The 14,810-nt window shown below is 40.1% G+C and overlaps 2 protein-coding genes across 2 annotated transcripts; both read right to left on the reverse strand.

Moving 5' to 3' along the window:
- Nucleotides 1-379: 379 nt before the first annotated feature.
- Nucleotides 380-1,435, reverse strand: LOC149650629 (uncharacterized). Its single transcript, XM_089849098.1, has 3 exons — nucleotides 1,296-1,435; nucleotides 936-1,225; nucleotides 380-843 (listed from the first exon to the last, which is right to left on the reverse strand). The coding sequence occupies exons 1-3, from the start codon at nucleotides 1,433-1,435 to the stop codon at nucleotides 380-382; spliced, it is 894 nt and encodes a 297-aa protein (XP_089705224.1).
- Nucleotides 1,436-10,582: 9,147 nt separating this feature from the next.
- Nucleotides 10,583-12,847, reverse strand: LOC149650630 (uncharacterized). Its single transcript, XM_089849120.1, has one exon. It carries the CDS (start codon nucleotides 11,763-11,765, stop codon nucleotides 11,079-11,081), a length of 687 nt encoding a protein of 228 aa, XP_089705246.1. The 5' UTR covers nucleotides 11,766-12,847; the 3' UTR covers nucleotides 10,583-11,078.
- Nucleotides 12,848-14,810: the final 1,963 nt, after the last annotated feature.

Raw genomic sequence — 14,810 nt, forward strand, 5'->3', positions numbered from 1 at the left:
GCTGGCCCACGCGGTCGAGCCCCTCCCCTTAACCTGAAAAAATGTTTGCCTAAGTTGTATGAAATAATAGGGAGAAAATTTGTATTTAAAAATTTTTATTTTGAATGAGAAACCGTAGAATCACGGAGTAAAACTCATTCGAGAAAAAACAACTTAAAACTATACAATTAAACATTGAAAATATATATACATTAAATTAAACTTATAAACTATACATAGAACTATGAAATTTTAAAGGAAAAGGGTTGGGCGTGGAACGATTCGGCCACTTCGCACCAAAAGGGTATGGGAGGGGAAATTGGGCGTGGACCGATTCGGCCACTTCGCCCCCAGGAGGGAATGGGAGGGGATAGGGTTACAGAAAGTTATACATTTGGAATTATTCCTTAATTTTAAAATGACCATGCGCGTATGTAGACACCCCATCGATGATGAATCTCTTATCATCGCAGGGGTTAAGAGCGAGTTTCTTCTGAGTGATGGAAAATAGTTCGTGTTTAACACTGACTATCCTCTTCATCTCCTCAGTGGTGAGTTTACGTTGAAGCAGGCATTCCTTGTATTGAGCGTGACGTATCTTCTTTTTGACTACGCGACGACAGATTCCCTTCGCCGTCTTCTTTTCACCTTTTGCCGACAGGATGCTGTACATATTCGGTCGCAAGCCGCAGAACTCTTGAATCTGGACGCTGTTGATTTCGTCCTTGAACATTCCGAGGGCCTTCTTGTTCTCCTCGCTGAAGAGCGGATGTTTCTTGGGGTAGGCGGAAAAGTCGAACATCTCCTTCATCTGGGCAAAGTCCCGAGGCAAATCGTCGGTGAAAATCTGATAGGTCAGGCTGTCTGCAATTATACGTAAAAACATTTAATTAGTTTTTTAAAATTGAAAGTAGAAAAAGGATTTAAATCTAGTAAACGTTTTTAAAAAATCATACCTGTGTCGGTAAAAAGAAGTTTGAGGTAGTCGCCGTATTTAGCCTTCACAGTGTTGTAATGGAAGTCGTACATGACCAACTTTGAGAGGTCCAAGATGGCGAAACCGGTGTAAATGGGTCGGTCCAACTTGAGGGATTTCTTCAGACGATGGATCCCAACCAGCTCGTTCCTAAAGATGGTGAACCTCTGGAATGTCGGCGAACTGGCCTTCTTGATTGCCATCTCCCGGGTCTGGACAAGGTCGAAGTTGATCCTGTTGCGGAGGTTTTCCATCGTCTTCCCGTAAACACTGTTAATAGATAAAAAAATTTGATTAATTTACGTGTGAAATAATAACATAGCGTAGCGTAGATGCGTACCTATTGTTGACCAACTTGAAAAAATCCTTCTCAAAGTCGTTCACTGCCTGCTTCCTCTTCTCCGTGTTGAACTCGATAAATGGTTTTAACCACGCACCCTGCTCGAATGTGAGTATTCGATGGATTTTCCCCAATTTCATCCCCTTAGCGATGTAAAACTTGAGATTCCGGTAGTGGAGAACATATTTCTCCCTATTGTAGAGCGACGGAACTAACTTTGGAAGGCTATCCTGTACGTTAATTTTCAGTTTGTTCAACTGTTCAATCGAATACGGTGAAAGCTCATCCGCGTTAATAACTCTACGTTCGGGTGCTAAGGGTAGACAGTTATGTTCTTCGTGCAAACTTTCCGGGTACTCAAGATCAACCTCCAGGATAAATCCCTGAGGATCATCGTCTGGGTGATTCAAGATAATTTCACGAGTGAAATCTTGACAAGGTTGAATCCATCGAAATCCTCTCATCGGCAGGTGATGACACATTACGGTGCCGTAAAGGTTATTACAGTCTAGGTAGGTAATGTAAGAGCTACGTTTTGCTGGGTTGAATGTTTCGGGGAGATCCTTATTATTGGCTATGGCTAGTCTATGTGCAATTAAAGAAACGCCCCCTCTTATACCCTTCTCAATAAAGAGATGCATATCAGGATCCTGGAGTAGTTCCAATTTCACTTGGGTCATGTGAAGTGCGCTTTGCCAAGCGAAACCAGGACCTGTATATGCATGCGCGCAATCTAACTTGTAATATTCTAGACACATAGCCCTGAAACTTTCAAAAACATCCGCTAGGAGCAGAACGTCGGTCTTAACGTATAAATCATGGTACTCACCGAGGTTAGCGAGTTGGAATTTTTCCAAAACCTTTTGAGCTTGAGAATAATCTTCCTCACTAACCTCTTCGTCAGTTAAGGAATTGAAGAAGGCATCCTTGGGTGGCAACTCGGTCTCGTCGAATTTAGTCTCGCAGTCGAAGTAGTCATAGGGGTAAACCTGCTTCCTCAGCAGATGCGGAACTTCGTCAGCGCTGAAGGCGGAGTTTAAACACTTGAACTTATCGGCTCCTCCCCGAGCCAAATTCGATACGAGTGTCTCTAGCGATGCCGGCATGAACCTAATTGAGTCTAAGAATCGTAAATTACCCAGAGAAAACGAAATGTACGTTTCGGAATTCGTGGGGATACACGTAATCTTGTGATCTTTGACTAGTCCAATTTTGTCCATGATAAGATGAGCATCGTAACGAGATAAGTTATGCATGAAGACCGGAACGAAATTCCGGGTCCTCAGTTTCAGGTTACACGAATTATGAGCAGCTCCCCTGTAGGCTCCGTTAGTGTGGTCGTGGTCACGAACTTTACAGTCATTTACAGTGAAGGGCTTGTTACATAAGTAACAGGATTGGGCCGAGGCAAATTGCGCCTTTTCTAAGTTTGATAGATTCATGGGGGCGTTATCTTTAATCTTACGCTGAATAATTGCGTCTTCACGCAAAAGGTTTTCTAAAAACTTTTCCGTGGCATCTATCCCTCGATAAGTAACTGGTTTAGAGACTGTACCGTCGTGACTAACGATGACATAACTAAACCCACAGGAGATATGCTGCGAAGTTTTCGTGGTTGAAGAGAGGTCGGCATAAGGATCGCATCGGTGAACTTTACGGAGAATAGACTCGAAATCGGCATAGATGACATATTTAACCTGTGAAAATAGAAATAAAACTATATTAGATAAAATGTATACAAAACATTCTCTCTCTCTCTCATGTATCTTATCGTCTGCTTTATTTATCTTGCTATAGGCGCCGTCTGACGTTAGCCACAGTAAACTATTTTGGCGCGCTATTCAAAATACCCTGATAAATAACAAAAGTTTTAGTTTACCTTCTGTTGCCATGCGACGTTTGTGAATTCCAGAATAGGTTCCTTTACCGGCATCTCGATCTTCTGGGGTCCGTGTATACTACACTCCTTGATGTGTTCCATGTAGTTTTCCTCCGAGTTTACACCGGAGAATCGATGCAGGCAATAACGGCAGTAATAGTTCATGTGCGCGTGTGCGGTGAACGCCTTCGCTAGAAGTCGACTCATGCTTCGGATTAGGCAGAAATGCTTCTTCTCACCCTCGGTTAATAGTAATAAATCTACTTGACGTGGTTCCTCAACTCTGTTGGAACTCACGTAAAGGGGGAAGACCTCTTTCTCGTATCCGAAAACATTAATCGAAAGGTTATTCACCCGTTCGAAATTCTCTAATTTACCGGTATTTAATTCCACAGGGAACGTAATACCGGCCATGTCCAATTCGTTACTATACTCTAGGTACTTTGTTAGACGTTGTGGGTTATTATTTTTAGGGTGTAAATGTGCCAAAATTGACCATAAGAAACACTTATTGTCTGTATTTTGGACATTTAATAGGGCTTTTTTAGCTAGAAGATTTTTAGGGGTTTCAAAGTACGTACCCCCGTGAAGCGGGAGGTACGCTATGATATTAATCTGCAGGAAGAGAATTTTATCTAAAACCCACCCGCTACCTTGCGCTTCGTACTCCTCCATTAAACGTTTCAGAGTCCTAATAGCCCAGGACTTTTAGGGTTTGACCTAGAACATTTGAACATAAAGATGAAAATTGGTACATGTGTTGTTTTTGACCCAACAAAAATATACTAAAAGTCCCCTGCTGTAGAGCGCGAGCTTTCGCCGCCATCTTGGAAAATGGCCGCCGGGAATTACAGCTACAATGTATTCCACGTTCTTCTTCAAAAATTATGAAAATTGGTACACATAATGATTGCACCCACATGAACATCATGGAAAAATTTTACAGCTCTGTGTTCAATAGTTTGGTCGCCATATTGGAAAATGGCCGCCGTGAATGCTAGGTACAGTATATTTCACCATATTGTTGGAAAATTATGAAAATTGATAGGTATTATAATGAGAGCTGTGTGAACCTCATACTAAAATATTGAAGCCATTTGTCAGATAGTTTGGCCGCCATGTTGGAAAATGGCCGCCATCAATGTCATTTAGATACTGTATATGGTTCAAAAATTATGAAAATTGGTAATAATTATGTTGAAGACCGTCTAAACATCATACTTGAATATTGAAGACGTGCTACTGTTAGTTTGGGCGCCATCTTCGAAAATGACTTCTGGAAATGCTAAATATATTTCAAATATGTAAATCTTTTTGAAATTCCTATTTTGAATAGATGATTTTTATTAACGTAATAAACAACAAAAAATAGATATCTCGAAGTTGAAATTATCGACGCCATCTTTAAAAATGGCCACACGAAAATTATTGCCCTAAATTCTGAAAGAAAGAAAAGTTATTCAAAGCTGTTATTCTCAACATGTTGATTAGAGAATATTCTTTAATATAGGGTTTATATATTCTAGTGTTGTTTAAGATTAGATTTTAGACAAATCTCTAAAATTCCATTCATATACATCGTCATCCTGAAGATTTTTCATAATAATTGCATGTCAGAACCCTTGATTAGGCGCTACACTTAGCTGGGGGCCTTATCAGCGCCCCTCCCCATCATATTCCAAATTGAACCTGAGGAACCGCCGTCATGGCACACGGGAGCAGCCGGTGGGACCGACAAACGCCACTTGAGCAGGTGACAGAAGCTGGACACCGTCAACGTCGAGCCCAGTCATAAAGTGGTCGGTGACAGGGAAGGATTAAGGCAGCAGAAGACTCGAGGAGACGGGGGAGTTCTCTCCAAGCACAACAGTGCCATACGGCCCAAACAAATAGTGTATACGCGACCCCTAGAGGGTTGCCAATAGCGGGGGCGAGCCAAGACAACACCTGGGCGTGGGCGAAGCGGCCGGGAAAAACCTTCACGGATTGGGATAAGGAACGCTCTGAACCAAGGGCGAACCCAAGGAACTCCCGAACCGTCACACCGAACTCAGGCCCCCTCTGCATCGACAAGTCCTTTGAGTTAAAAAGGTTAAAAGAACACTTCTTTCATTTACGTGCTGTAACTGGGTTTGGTTATGATAAGGCGTGGTTTAAAGTAATGACAGATAATCAACATTTTACTAATTTGTTGGGCTTTTTTAATGACCATATTGCATCTAAGGAAGCCATTGCTGCCGAAGAGAGATTTCTTTTCGCTTTTCTTAGGGTGATAATTGACACGTCGAAGCTTCAACTATGTAGATATTAGACGTATAATGGAACCCTTGCCACACATACTGTCAAGTCCTCATTTGATCTCGCTAAGTTTCATCCAACAACAGACGCCGCAAAACTGCATTTTTTCCGAGCGTATCTTCAAGTCCAACAATAGCTGGGAAACGATTTATTCCTGAACAGTGGGGATTGGTTCGCGATCGCGAAAGTCGAAGACCCATTCACACCATTCTCCTTCCGGCATCAGATGAACTTATAACACTCATTATTTGTACCTGCAGTCTGCAGAACATCTTGTGTAAAGAACTGTGAATGTAGACGATCTGGATTAGCTTGCTGGGCAATGTGTGGTCATTGGCAAGGTATTAGCCGTAATAAAAAATTAAGAGAAATATGAACGAAATGTTAAAAATGTGTCGTAAATCTAATCCTTAACGACACTAGAATGTTTACACCCCATATAAAATGGTTTTTCCTAACCAAAATCCGAGTAATATGGCATTCCTTTTTTTCAGATTTTAGATAGTAATATTTCAGCGACCATTTTTGAAGATGGGTCAATAATTTAGACTCGAAAATAGTTATTTTTATGGCGTTTAATACGTTCATGAAAATCATCTACTCAATAAAAAAATATTGAAAAAAATTTATATATCGGTAATATATTTGGCATTTCAAGCAGTCATTTTCGAAGATGGCGCCCAAACTATCCGTAGCACGTCTTCAATATTCAAGTATGATGTTTAGACGGTCTTCAACATAATTATTACCAATTTTCATAATTTTTGAACCATATACTGTAACTAAATGACATTGATGGCGGCCATTTTCCAACATGGCGGCCAAACTAACCGACTAATGGCTTCAATATTTTACTATGCGGTTTACACAGCTCTGATTATAATATCTATCAGTTTTCATAATTTTCCAACAACATGGTGAAAAATACTGTACCTAGCATTCACGGCGGCCATTTTCCAATATGGCGACCAAACTATTGAACACAGAGCTGTAAAATTTTGCCATGAAGTTCATATGGTTCCATTCATAATGCGTACCAATTTTCATAATTTTTGAAGAAGAATGTAGAATACATTGATGCTGCCATTCCCGGCGGCCATTTTCCAAGATGGCGGCGAAAGCTCGCGCTCTACAGCAGGGGACTTTTAGTATATTTTTTCTGGGGTCAAAAACCACCCATGTACCAATTTTCATCTTTATGTTCAAATGTTCTAGGTCAAGCCCTTTTTTGGCCTATCTGTCCTGGCCTATTAGTCGTTTCGTTGATCAATTTGAATCAAATTAAATTGCCGAAATGCCAAATTGTATTATAAAAGACTGTCAGAGTATTAACTCTAGGTGTGCGGTTAGTTTTTATACTGTTCCCGATCGCTGTAAGTACCCTTATAGTGCATCAAAATGTTTACGATATGCCACGATTCGCTAGCGTACTAGCTAGGCCTTTGCTACGGGCTTGACTACGGCTCTCTCTACGGGCGCTGCCAACGTACCTTGTCGCCGGTCTAGCGCTCAACCGCGTAATAGTCGAGTTTACTTTATAGTAGAAGCTTGTCCTATAGATACCTCGGCCAATAAGATGGAGGACTGAATTAATATATGAGAGTGACGTATCGCACTCTCTCTGGCTTTGCGGAAAAGCACCATACAGGCGTTATAGGGTCCTCAATGCAATTAGTTTTTCTGATTTAATTTAAAATATACTTAATGTAAAATTTTTTAAACTCTCGAAATCTTGGTTTTGGGTGTAATTAAAGGGATTACAGCAAAAAAAGTTTATGGGTGAACCATTCCTTTAAAAGAATGTTTTCTTGAACTGAGGGTTAAGGGACTGCAAAGTGGTCGGCGGACCGTTGAATTTGTTTTGAAAAGTCACCCGACGCCCTCCCCCCACAATCAATGACGTCAGCAGCTGATGTAAAACGCGTCAAAAAGGAACTATTTCGTGATTGTTAAGCGGTTCCTCACATCAGGTCAATCTCTCTTGTGATTGGTTGTGAGCCACCCTGCTCCAGCGTTTACCCAGGGCCTACTTCCGAGAGTTCGTTTGTTAGAACCAGCGATTGCACCAATAGCAAAGATACGGAAATTAGCCCTTTGACTGATGAGAAAAATGCCTTAATACTGTTTTCTCCGAGGGGGGAGGGTTGTGACGTCAAAAACGTCTTTTTCAAAATAAAAAATTCAACGGTCGGCTGACCTTTTTAATACCCTTTAAACGGTAAAAGGTAAAAAAAGGTAATGAAGAGTAATAATTCTCTATAAAAGTTTTACTCACTAGGCATAAATGACTGAAAGTAAAATGTAAACCATGGAAAAACTTCCACATTCTTACAGTTGTTTCTTTGCTGTGGACGATCAGGCAAACATAAATATTATTAAAAAGATAATAAGCCAATTAGTCATATACCAACAGCTTTCTAACTTCAAAGCTTATTTGTTAAGGGTATGGGCAGTGTCGTCTAATACTTTAATTACACAACAAGTTGTACAGACAGGGTCTAGAAGTCGCTCATAACTAGGTTGCTTATTTGTAACTTTATATTTTGTGAGGTAAAATTAAAGAAGCCAAAAGAGTATCCTATGTGAACTTCTAAACTAGTTATCCGTACAAAAATAATAACTTGTAAAAATATGACAAGCTTCACTTTGGACTCTGATACACGTGAAATGGTCTGAGATCCCATTTTCAACCAAATTTTAAATAAAATTTTGTACAGTTCCTTTCTATAATGCAAATCTTCACTCTTTATAATATTGGTAATCTTGTTATTATTATCTCATTTCTACTAAGCTATAGCCAAGTGACAATATATTTTATATAAAGTGTACCATATTCAAAATATTTATTCGAAACTTGGTTGTACGGTGTCCCCCCATATCACCCAATCTCATTTATCCCAATCAGAAGAATTTAACCCAAGACATATGTTCCTGATTCACCCAAATGAATTTCTCCCAATTCCCGTTTGCCACAAAAGGCGATAACACAGGAATTAGGCACAAATTACATACCCGTTTTGTTAATTCGTATTTTCCATTAAAAAATCAATATTTTAAAATTAGTATAGGGTGGTGGCTTGTAATTCTGAACGCTTCTAATTCCGAACAGTTTTTTTAAATTGATTTTTCTTTTACTTGCGAGGCTTTAGACCGTGAAAAATAGGCTTAAATTATGCCTTGATTCATTGTCTATCCGAAAAACATCATTTCAAATCCATATCTAAAAGTCAGGGAACGATGTGACACGAAATAAAAATGTACCTAATTTGCGAATTTAATTTAACGTCAATTAAAGGGAATGCCGACCCTGATGCCTCCGAAAATAAGGTTTCATTTTCTTCAGATAAATCAGAGGCAAATAAACTCAATTTCAGCCAAAACGTCAAGTTTTCCCCCACAAAATAAGCATTCGTAACGAAATTTTGGCTCAAAATTAAATTAATAAAAGAATATTTATAAAAACCTTTGCGAGCAGCTAATTCCGACCACTCGAAACAACACTCCATTAATCATAAATTATCGACAGTAAAATTAAATTTAACGCTATTAAACGACATGGTTTAACAGATTAGTTATCCTCGATAATACGGCGATACGTTTTCCCGGGCTTTTCAAGCAGACAACTTTAGTTTAACCCGGCTAGCGTAAAGTCCCTGTTTCCTTCCCTCCCCGCCGCGGCGCCGTCACTCGTACTCGTACACTATTCCGCGATAAAAAAAATAACGGTTCAATCTCGCGCCATGTTTGAAAATTTGCGTTCGCGCGTTTCAAACTTTTGCATAAACGGGTCGCTAAAGGTTTATACCTACTTGAATATGGAATATGACGATCAAGGTAATGTAAATCGCTGTTGCATTTATTAATAATCTTTTTTATCCTATTAACCTACGAGAGATTTAAAACTTGAAAGCGAAATTTATTATAGAATTAACGTCCCAAAACTTAAGCCTTGGTTAGGGAATTTTATCCCGATTCACCTAATGAAAAAAATATTTCAGTTTTAGATAATCCCAATTTAGCATACAAATGAGATAGGCGCTGAAGTTTATTTCACCATAGTTATACCACATTACAGGTGGTGGTGTTAAAAAACCACGTAAAAACAAATCAAAATACACAGATATGGATGTTGTCAAAGCTCTCGAAGACGTTCGTGAAGGACGTCTTTCTATTACCAAAGCGGCTGCCCTTTACCACATCCCTAAAACTACCTTGCATGGCAAACTTTCGGTTAAATATGACAGTGCCCAAGTTGGAAGAAAGTCTGTTTTAAGTTATGACGAAGAGAGAGATCTGGCTAACTGGGCGATCAAGATGTCCAAAATCGGATATGGTCGCGTAAAACATCAAATTTTTGATAAAGTACGAGATATGGTTCAGAGAGAAGGAAGAATAACACCTTTTAAAGATAACAAACCCGGAAAAGAATGGTTCCGTGGATTTTTAAAAAGAAATCCTGACGTGAAGCTGAGAACCGCCGAGCCCTTGCATATTTCTCGAGCCACTGCATGTACACCAACTGCAATTAATCGTTGGTTTCAAGGGTACCAGAAATTTATGTCTGGCCTTGGTATGCTTGACCATGGTGGAGACCGTGTTTGGAACGCGGATGAAAGCGGGTTTTGCTTGTCACCGAAAACTGGCAAGGTCCTTGCGTCTAGGAAACAGAAAAATGTTATGCAGATTGCAGGAGATACACGGACACAAATAACGGTCTTGTGCGCAGTATCCGCGTCTGGAAGCGCAATCCCACCCTTTCAGATTTTTAGCGGAACTCGTCTTACACACAATCCTCTCGAAGACGGAGTTGAAGGGTCACGTTTCGCGCTCTCAAAATCTGGATGGATGACTTCTGAAGTTTTCCAGGGGTGGATAAAAAACCACTTTTTAAAATGCATTCCACCTGCTAGACCCGTTGTTTTGCTGCTAGATGGACATAGTAGTCACGTCAATTTGGACACAAGCAGACTGTGCGAAGAAAATGGCATAGAACTGTACTGTCTACCCCCACATTCCTCCCACATCTTGCAACCTCTTGATGTTTCAGTCTTTAAGGCAATGAAATGCAATTGGACAAAAGCTGTTCAACAGTACCAAGCGGAAACTGGAAAATTTGTCGACAAGAAAACCTTTTCTCGTGTCTTTCGGGGATGTTGGGAGAACACTATAAGCACGGCCACTATCATTCATGGCTTTCGGGCGAGTGGGGTATTTCCCGTGAACAGGTTGGCAATAGACGAAACCAAACTGTTACCATCAGAGTTGTTTGACGATGATCAGGAAGTTGAGACTGCGCCGAACAATGAATTTGACAAAATGAAGCAATCTATCAAAAACCTCGAAGAAGCGTTGGGTGAAAAAAAGATTCGGGAGTTCAGGTTAATGGAAGAAGAAGGCTTTGACATCGCAGAACCATTGTTTGATGCGTGGAAAACTCTCAAAAATTATTTCGCCGCGATGAAAGCCCCCATATCCGACAAATCATCAGAGTTGGGTTTTACAAGCACTTTAGCATCAGTCAACGACTTTTTCCATTCTCCAAGGGAAGATTTTGAAACATTTGAGAACTCTGGACAAAATTCGGCATTCCCAACTGTGCCACACAATCAAGTTACAAACCGACCTGTCCGATCTACACCTCCAAGTTCAACTTCAAAAACTTGCAATGCTGAGGCGACTGCCACGTCGAAAAAATCCACTTTGAATGTCTCTGACCAGACAAGTAATTTTACTTCGGCAGCTCGAGGGTTTGTATCGCCGGGCATTTCCATACCAACTTCAACAATTAGAAAACGTTCTTTTGCGGTTCCGTATTCAAAAACTAAAGTTCCTGTAGCAGCCTTAATAAAGCCTCCGCCTTCAGCCACCCTGAGCAAGCCTCCGCCTTCAGCCGCCCTGAGCAAGCCTCCGCCTCCAGCCGCCCTGAGCAAGCCTCCGCCTTCAGCCGCCCTGAGCAAGCCTCCGCCTCCAGCCGCCCTGAGCAAGCCTCCGCCTTCAGCCGCCCTGAGCAAGCCTCCGCCTCCAGCCGCCCTGAGCAAGCCTCCGCCTTCAGCCGCCCTGAGCAAGCCTCCGCCTCCAGCCGCCCTGAGCAAGCCTCCGCCTCCAGCCGCCCTGAGCAAGCCTCCGCAATCAGCAACCCTGAGCAAGCCTTCGCAATCAGCCACCCTGAGCAAGCCTCCGCAATCAGCCACCCTGAGCAAGCCTCCGCCGTCACCCACGCAGAGGAATTCCCAGCCATCTTTCAACTTTACGGCTGCCTTGAACTTAAGCACACATTCATCCTCAGTTCTCATAAGCAAGCCCACATCATCTGAATCAGCAACCAACTGTCCATCAACTTCAATTGCTAGCAATTTCGCAATCGCAACGCCAGCTTTTCGGGGAATTCTCTCCTACCCAGCTCATAAACGAGTTGAAAAGCGGAAGAGAAATCAAATGGTAATCCCGCAGCATTTAACTGGACCCGAATTTATCTCGCTTATGGCCACAAAGAGAGAGGAAAATGAAAAAAAAGAAATAGAAAAGATAGAAAAGAAGCAAAAGAGGGAGGAAGAAAGGGTGAAATTACAGAATGAGAAGGAAGAGCGGAAGCGGGCAAAATTGGAGAAAAAGGCGACAGTTACAGCAAACAAGGCAGCAGCTAAGGAGAAAATTTTGGCCAAGAAAGCCACTAAAACTAAAAAATTCCGTCCTGATAAAAAAACAGTCTGCCAATCTTGCGACACACGATGGGAAAATAGGGAGGCTAATGAAGTGTGGGTGTGTTGCAGTGTTTGCAAGAACTGGTACTGCTTTAAATGCTGCAACTTGAGTGAAGCAAAGAAAGAGTTAGCTTGCACTGGTGGTTACAAGCATCGTTGCGATAATTGCCTTTTTTCCACCTTACTTTAAAGACTTCTATTTATCCCCGTTAAATCCACATTGTACCTAGGCCTATACTTACCTAAACTGTTTTTTCCACTAAATAAATGTTTAATGAAATTATGAGTTTTTTATTATTGTTTTTAAGCAGGTTCGGTAATTAGAAGCGGGGGTTCGGAAATTAGAAGCGGGGGGTCGGAAATTAGAAGCGGGGGTTCGGAAATTAGAAGCGGGGGGTCGGCAATTAGAAGCGGGGGGTCAGAAATTGGAAGCGGGGGGTCGGAATTGAAACCCCCTACGTCGGAATTACAAGACATCAGTTCGGAATTGGACGCCACTACTAGAAATGGGGAAATAGATATTTCTCCACAAGTTACCGGTAATTTTGGCTCAAAATAGGCTCAAAAGTAGCGCAAATGTTCAAGCTATTTGGTACAATATCAAATATTTCTCATAACATTATACGTGTGTCATGTTTCAATCGATTTTAAAAAAGTGTTCGGAATTACAAGCTACCACCGCAAATACTGGTGATGCCCGATAATGGAATGCAAGGTGACAGCGGCGACCGCTAATAAAACCGTTTGCTATGCCAAAAATTAGCAAAATCATCCCATAGACCATTTGTCTATCACTAAGGAAAGGGCAGTTGAGATTATGAAGGATAGAGTAATTCAAAGCCACAGGATTCTGTTAACAAAGTATGTATCAATACCTTTTTCTGAGTTAGGGTTAGGTAGGTTAGGTTTGTTTAAGTTAGGTTAGTAATATTTTATAAGTCATTTAACTATGGTACGCCTTTTCCAAAATATTGATGTTTAGCTTCCAAAACTAATACTGTTATGTTAGGTTAGGATTGGTTAATAATATTTTATAAAAAATTTAACTATGGTACGCTTTTCCAAACTATTTATGTTTATCTTCATTGACTTCTCAAATAATATGCCTTTTCTAAAACATTACTTTAAGGTTAGGTTTGGGTTGGTTAAGTTAGGTTAGTAATATTTTATAAATCATTTAACAATGTTAGGCGTTTTCCAAAATATCGATGTTTAGCTTCATTGACTTCTCAAATAATATGCTTTTTCGCAAAAGTTAGTGTTATGTTAGGTTTGGTTTGGTTAGGAGGACGTTTCTTTCTCTTTGGAGCGGTTATACACTTCAAGTAAGTGTATCCCTTATGGAATGAAAAAATAAATAAATAAATAAATAAATAAAACCATCAAATTCTTCTCTATTTGAGTCTTTTTGGGCATGCAATATTGGGTTAAATGGAATAGGAGAACTGGGAATTGGGTTGAATGAGGTTTGGGTAAATGGGAATTGGGTGTTTTAAATTGGGTGAAATAGGGGGTAACCGGTTGTACATGGGATCTCAGAACTTTTACGGTGTAGCAGTTCCAAAGTGAAGGTTTCAATATTTTTGAACGTTAGTATTTTTGACAGGATTTCACTTCTTTTCATATGTAGTTTTTAAAGTGAGAACTAGAAAAATATTGAAAGAAATTTCAATATTTTTTAAATTTCCTTAGTTAATAAATTAAATACTAAATGAATCCCAAAGGTTTGGTTTCCACGTCTTCTAGAAGTACCTTAGAATATTTATGATCGCTCAGTAAAAACAATGAAAATTTGACTTTAGTTATTTCGTAAACTATATTAGGTACAAACTAGTAATTTGGCGATAGAGGTAGACCTAGTAAGATCTATTAGTTAATGAAAGTTCGGAATGTTACCTTTAGTGGCTACGGGAAAAGTGTGTTTGGAGTGCTTTTAACGATTGCTTAGTTTGTCGGACCCATAGTCGTGAACCCATACATTTTTCTAGGGACCAGACCCATAATCATTTCCGGGGCCTGCAAAGTCTCTTGACGGGCCTGGCAATAGCTTGCATGAAGAACATACATTTAGAAGCTAGACTTTATATAAAGTTTTCATAATTACAGAATCATACGCACGCCTGATAATAATATATTAGCAAGTGAAAAAGTGACTATTTATTTTAATAATAGTGAACCGAAAGTAACTTAAAATTAAGATATAGAAAGAGAATGCGAATTCACAATTTAATATCATATTTTACCACGAAAGTGGTATTATGTTACTACTTTCAAAAATATCAAGTTTTAAGTATAATTGAACCAAAGTTTCTATTTTTAAAATCTATTGAAAAACCACAAAAACTCAGTTATTAATTTTGACTTGTCGAACTTGTTCGCCCGTTTGATGACATCACTATGACGCGAGGAAAAAATACCGCGGGAATCCTGCCTGCGTCTCGAGCTTCTCGCCAGTCTAAACTCTGGGTCTGATAGCGGAGAGAGTTGCACCATCTGACGTGAAAAATATATCTGTGACCTCAGCCTACGGGGAAAGTTTTAGCCTTTCAGAAAAAGTGGATTTCAAATATTTTCATATGAAGCATTTTCAAATGCATATTGCGGCCAAATAACAATTAACGGAGAATTAAAAGCTTG

This window comes from Phalangium opilio, unplaced genomic scaffold (genome assembly GCF_054372755.1).
Source record: "Phalangium opilio isolate 3A_F unplaced genomic scaffold, DU_Popi_V2 ptg000085l_1, whole genome shotgun sequence".
Taxonomy (NCBI): Eukaryota; Metazoa; Arthropoda; class Arachnida; order Opiliones; family Phalangiidae; genus Phalangium; species Phalangium opilio.